Below are 2731 nucleotides of genomic sequence, written 5' to 3'. Positions count from 1 at the left end.
GGGTGAAACAGCATCTTTAGAAAGACACACCGTCATCTTTACAAAGACACACCCGTGAATGCTCTTTAAGGTAAATTTGCTCTTTAGTGCTGAAGCGCACAGGGGAAACACCACTGCCGCGCCGTCACACCAACACTCCGAGAAGCTCCTACCTGTGCACTCGTAGCTCGTCAGTCTCTCACGAAAACGACAGGTTGAGCAGAACAGTCAACAACCGCTCGGCTCCGAAGCGAAAAGCTGAATGTGCGTTGCACCCGCTTCCGCATTTAAATCTTGCACGCCAATATGCATTGGCTCGTTTAGTTACACTCGAAGATGATAGGGCTCTCAGGCGAGATCCCAGTTACGTGACGTCGAACGTGACCAACTGAAAGGGATCTAGTAACTAGTACTCTGAGTAGTTTTTGAGAAGAGTAATTTGTACTTTTACTTAAGTACTGTTTTGACACCAGTACTTTTACTTGTAATTGAGTATTATTTCAGCAATGTAACAGTACTTGTACTTAAAATGATTCAAAATGATATAAGACAAGCATTAAAATAAGCTAAAACAACTGTTTATTTCCTTTGAAGAACCAGGATTCCCACTGTCTTGGAAAACCTGGATATACTGCATGAGGAAGCCTAATTGTAAAAGTGTGATTTTTAGACCTGGAAAAGTCATGCCAATGTATAAAATCAACTGCAAGAGACACGCAAATCAAGTAGTTAAGTAGTTGGGAACCCCAAAGAATGTAAAAACTCCTAAAACTTCTGAAATCCTTAAATGAAATTATTTTCCCATTTGAATTATAATTATTTTAGTTATTTATTTTAGCCTTCGAATATTGTTGTGGACAATAAATGTGGTGGGCCTTGGAGCCAAAAAGATTGAGAACCACTGTTCTAGGGATTAGGCATGTTGATCTGAATACATTTGGTGGGATGTCATTGATGATGTATTGCATTTTTGTGGATTGTACCAGCACATGTAGCACAGGCTGGGTGGCAGGGCTCACACGAGTCCTCCGGCTCACTGTAGTAACGGCCCACCTCACAACTCTTCTGACATCTGCTGCCCACCAGACTGAAAGGGCCGAAGATAGAGACAGTCATCTTTCATTACAGTGAACAGACTTGGCTAAATTGTGTCATGAAATTTCAGAAGGTTCAAATATTTCATTAAAAGACATTACCTTGTGCCATCAGAGCACTCTGTGCAAATGGAGGCTGAGGTGCATTTCATACAGTTCTCAATATTACACTTTCTACACACGTTTTCCTCTGCATGGCAAAAACATTAATAACACAAAATTAGTCAAAGGTATGTCTTAACTAATCTCTAAATAACATCAAATCTCTTGCAATATTTCTTTCTTTTTCTTTAAAGTTCATACCATAGAGGAACTATTCTGGGTTCCGCAAAGAACCTATCAGTCAATAGTTATTAAAAGAACCATTTTTAAATAGTGTGTTAAGTGTAATGTTCTACTTAGTGTGTAAGTAGTAGTTCTTGTTATTATTATTATTATGAAGAACAGTTTGTGCAATGGAAAGGTTCCATGGGTGTTAAAGGTTGTTTAACCTTTATTTTTAAAAGTATTATTTTTAGAAGTATAAGCCAAGTAACTGGCTTATTTTTCAGTACTGATACAAAATCGGTGGCATCACTCTTACCATAGTAAAGATAGGAACCATCCTCACAGCTGGTCACACAGTTGTTCTTTTCCTCATTCAGATGATATCCAGATTTACAGGCTGTGCACTGATCACTGCGGCTGCCCAAACATGACTTGCAGGAGGAGTAACACTTTTTACACCTCTTCTTATCTCCCCAGTACCCACTCGGACACTCAGACACACAGGTCCTGAAAAATGAGAGGGTGTAGTATTATCAAAAACCTTTTGAAGTAGAGAGAGAGAGAAAAAAAGTACAAAAGTAAAATTTTCTGACCTTGTGTTATTTTTGAACTTTAGGAAAAAGTGCAAGCAGGAAACACATTGATAGGGTCCAGGTCCTTCACAGCCATCCTCACTACACTCTGGGTCACAAGAGCCTTATATTGAGAAGAAGGGAAATGAAAAGGTATTCCATATACAAAGGAATTATATATTTACAGTGGCACTAAGAAGTGCCCTTGTGACAAAAGAAGTACACTTTAGCATATTTTTTTTTATAAAGAGTACTTAAGAAATAATATATTTTAAAATAATATACTTAAGTGTGAACCAAATGTAATATTTCACTCAATTACATGCTATTTACAATAACATGAAAATGTATTATAGTTTAAATTTATATTAAAAGTAATTAGTTGAACTTATGTGACCCACTTTACTAAGACTTAAGTACATCTTTTGGCTTTTGAAACTTGTCTGTCATGTACTATTTAAATATATTTGTAATCACACATTTATAATGATTAAGTTGGCAATTTGGTAAAGGTAAAATATATTAACTCTACACTGTAAAATCCAATAGTTTACCTTACTTAGATTTAGTTAGTTATCTTTACTTAGTTGTTATACTTACTAGGTTTTATTAAGTTACAGCTACTTTCAAGGCAAATAAAACAATTTACTTACTGTTTTGAGTGACACTTACTTAAAATATTCAAGTAGCCACAAAGGAACCAATGACATTAAGAAAGCAGTGAGAGGCAGCAGTGCACTAATATGTTGCCAATGTGCAACATAACAACAGAAGAAGAAGAAAACAAAACGAGTCTTAGTAGACTTTTCACCCATCTCC

General features: G+C 36.4%; 1 protein-coding gene across 1 annotated transcript in view; it reads right to left on the bottom strand.

Annotated features, from left to right (window-relative positions):
- LOC107730328 (proprotein convertase subtilisin/kexin type 5-like) overlaps window positions 1-2731 on the bottom strand; it is a 62721-nt gene that overhangs the window by 50221 nt on the left and 9769 nt on the right. The window contains exons 15-18 of the mRNA XM_016541129.1: window positions 1934-2036; window positions 1657-1847; window positions 1176-1263; window positions 963-1066 (exon numbers count right to left, since the gene is read on the bottom strand). Of these exons, the coding sequence (XP_016396615.1) occupies window positions 963-1066; window positions 1176-1263; window positions 1657-1847; window positions 1934-2036 (486 nt within the window). The remainder of the gene's footprint in view (window positions 1-962; window positions 1067-1175; window positions 1264-1656; window positions 1848-1933; window positions 2037-2731) is intronic.

The sequence above is a fragment of the Sinocyclocheilus rhinocerous genome, unplaced genomic scaffold, assembly GCF_001515625.1.
Source record: "Sinocyclocheilus rhinocerous isolate Xijiao unplaced genomic scaffold, SAMN03320098_v1.1 scaffold127, whole genome shotgun sequence".
Lineage (NCBI taxonomy): Eukaryota > Metazoa > Chordata > Actinopteri > Cypriniformes > Cyprinidae > Sinocyclocheilus > Sinocyclocheilus rhinocerous.
This window is presented reverse-complemented; position numbering and strand designations above follow the sequence as displayed.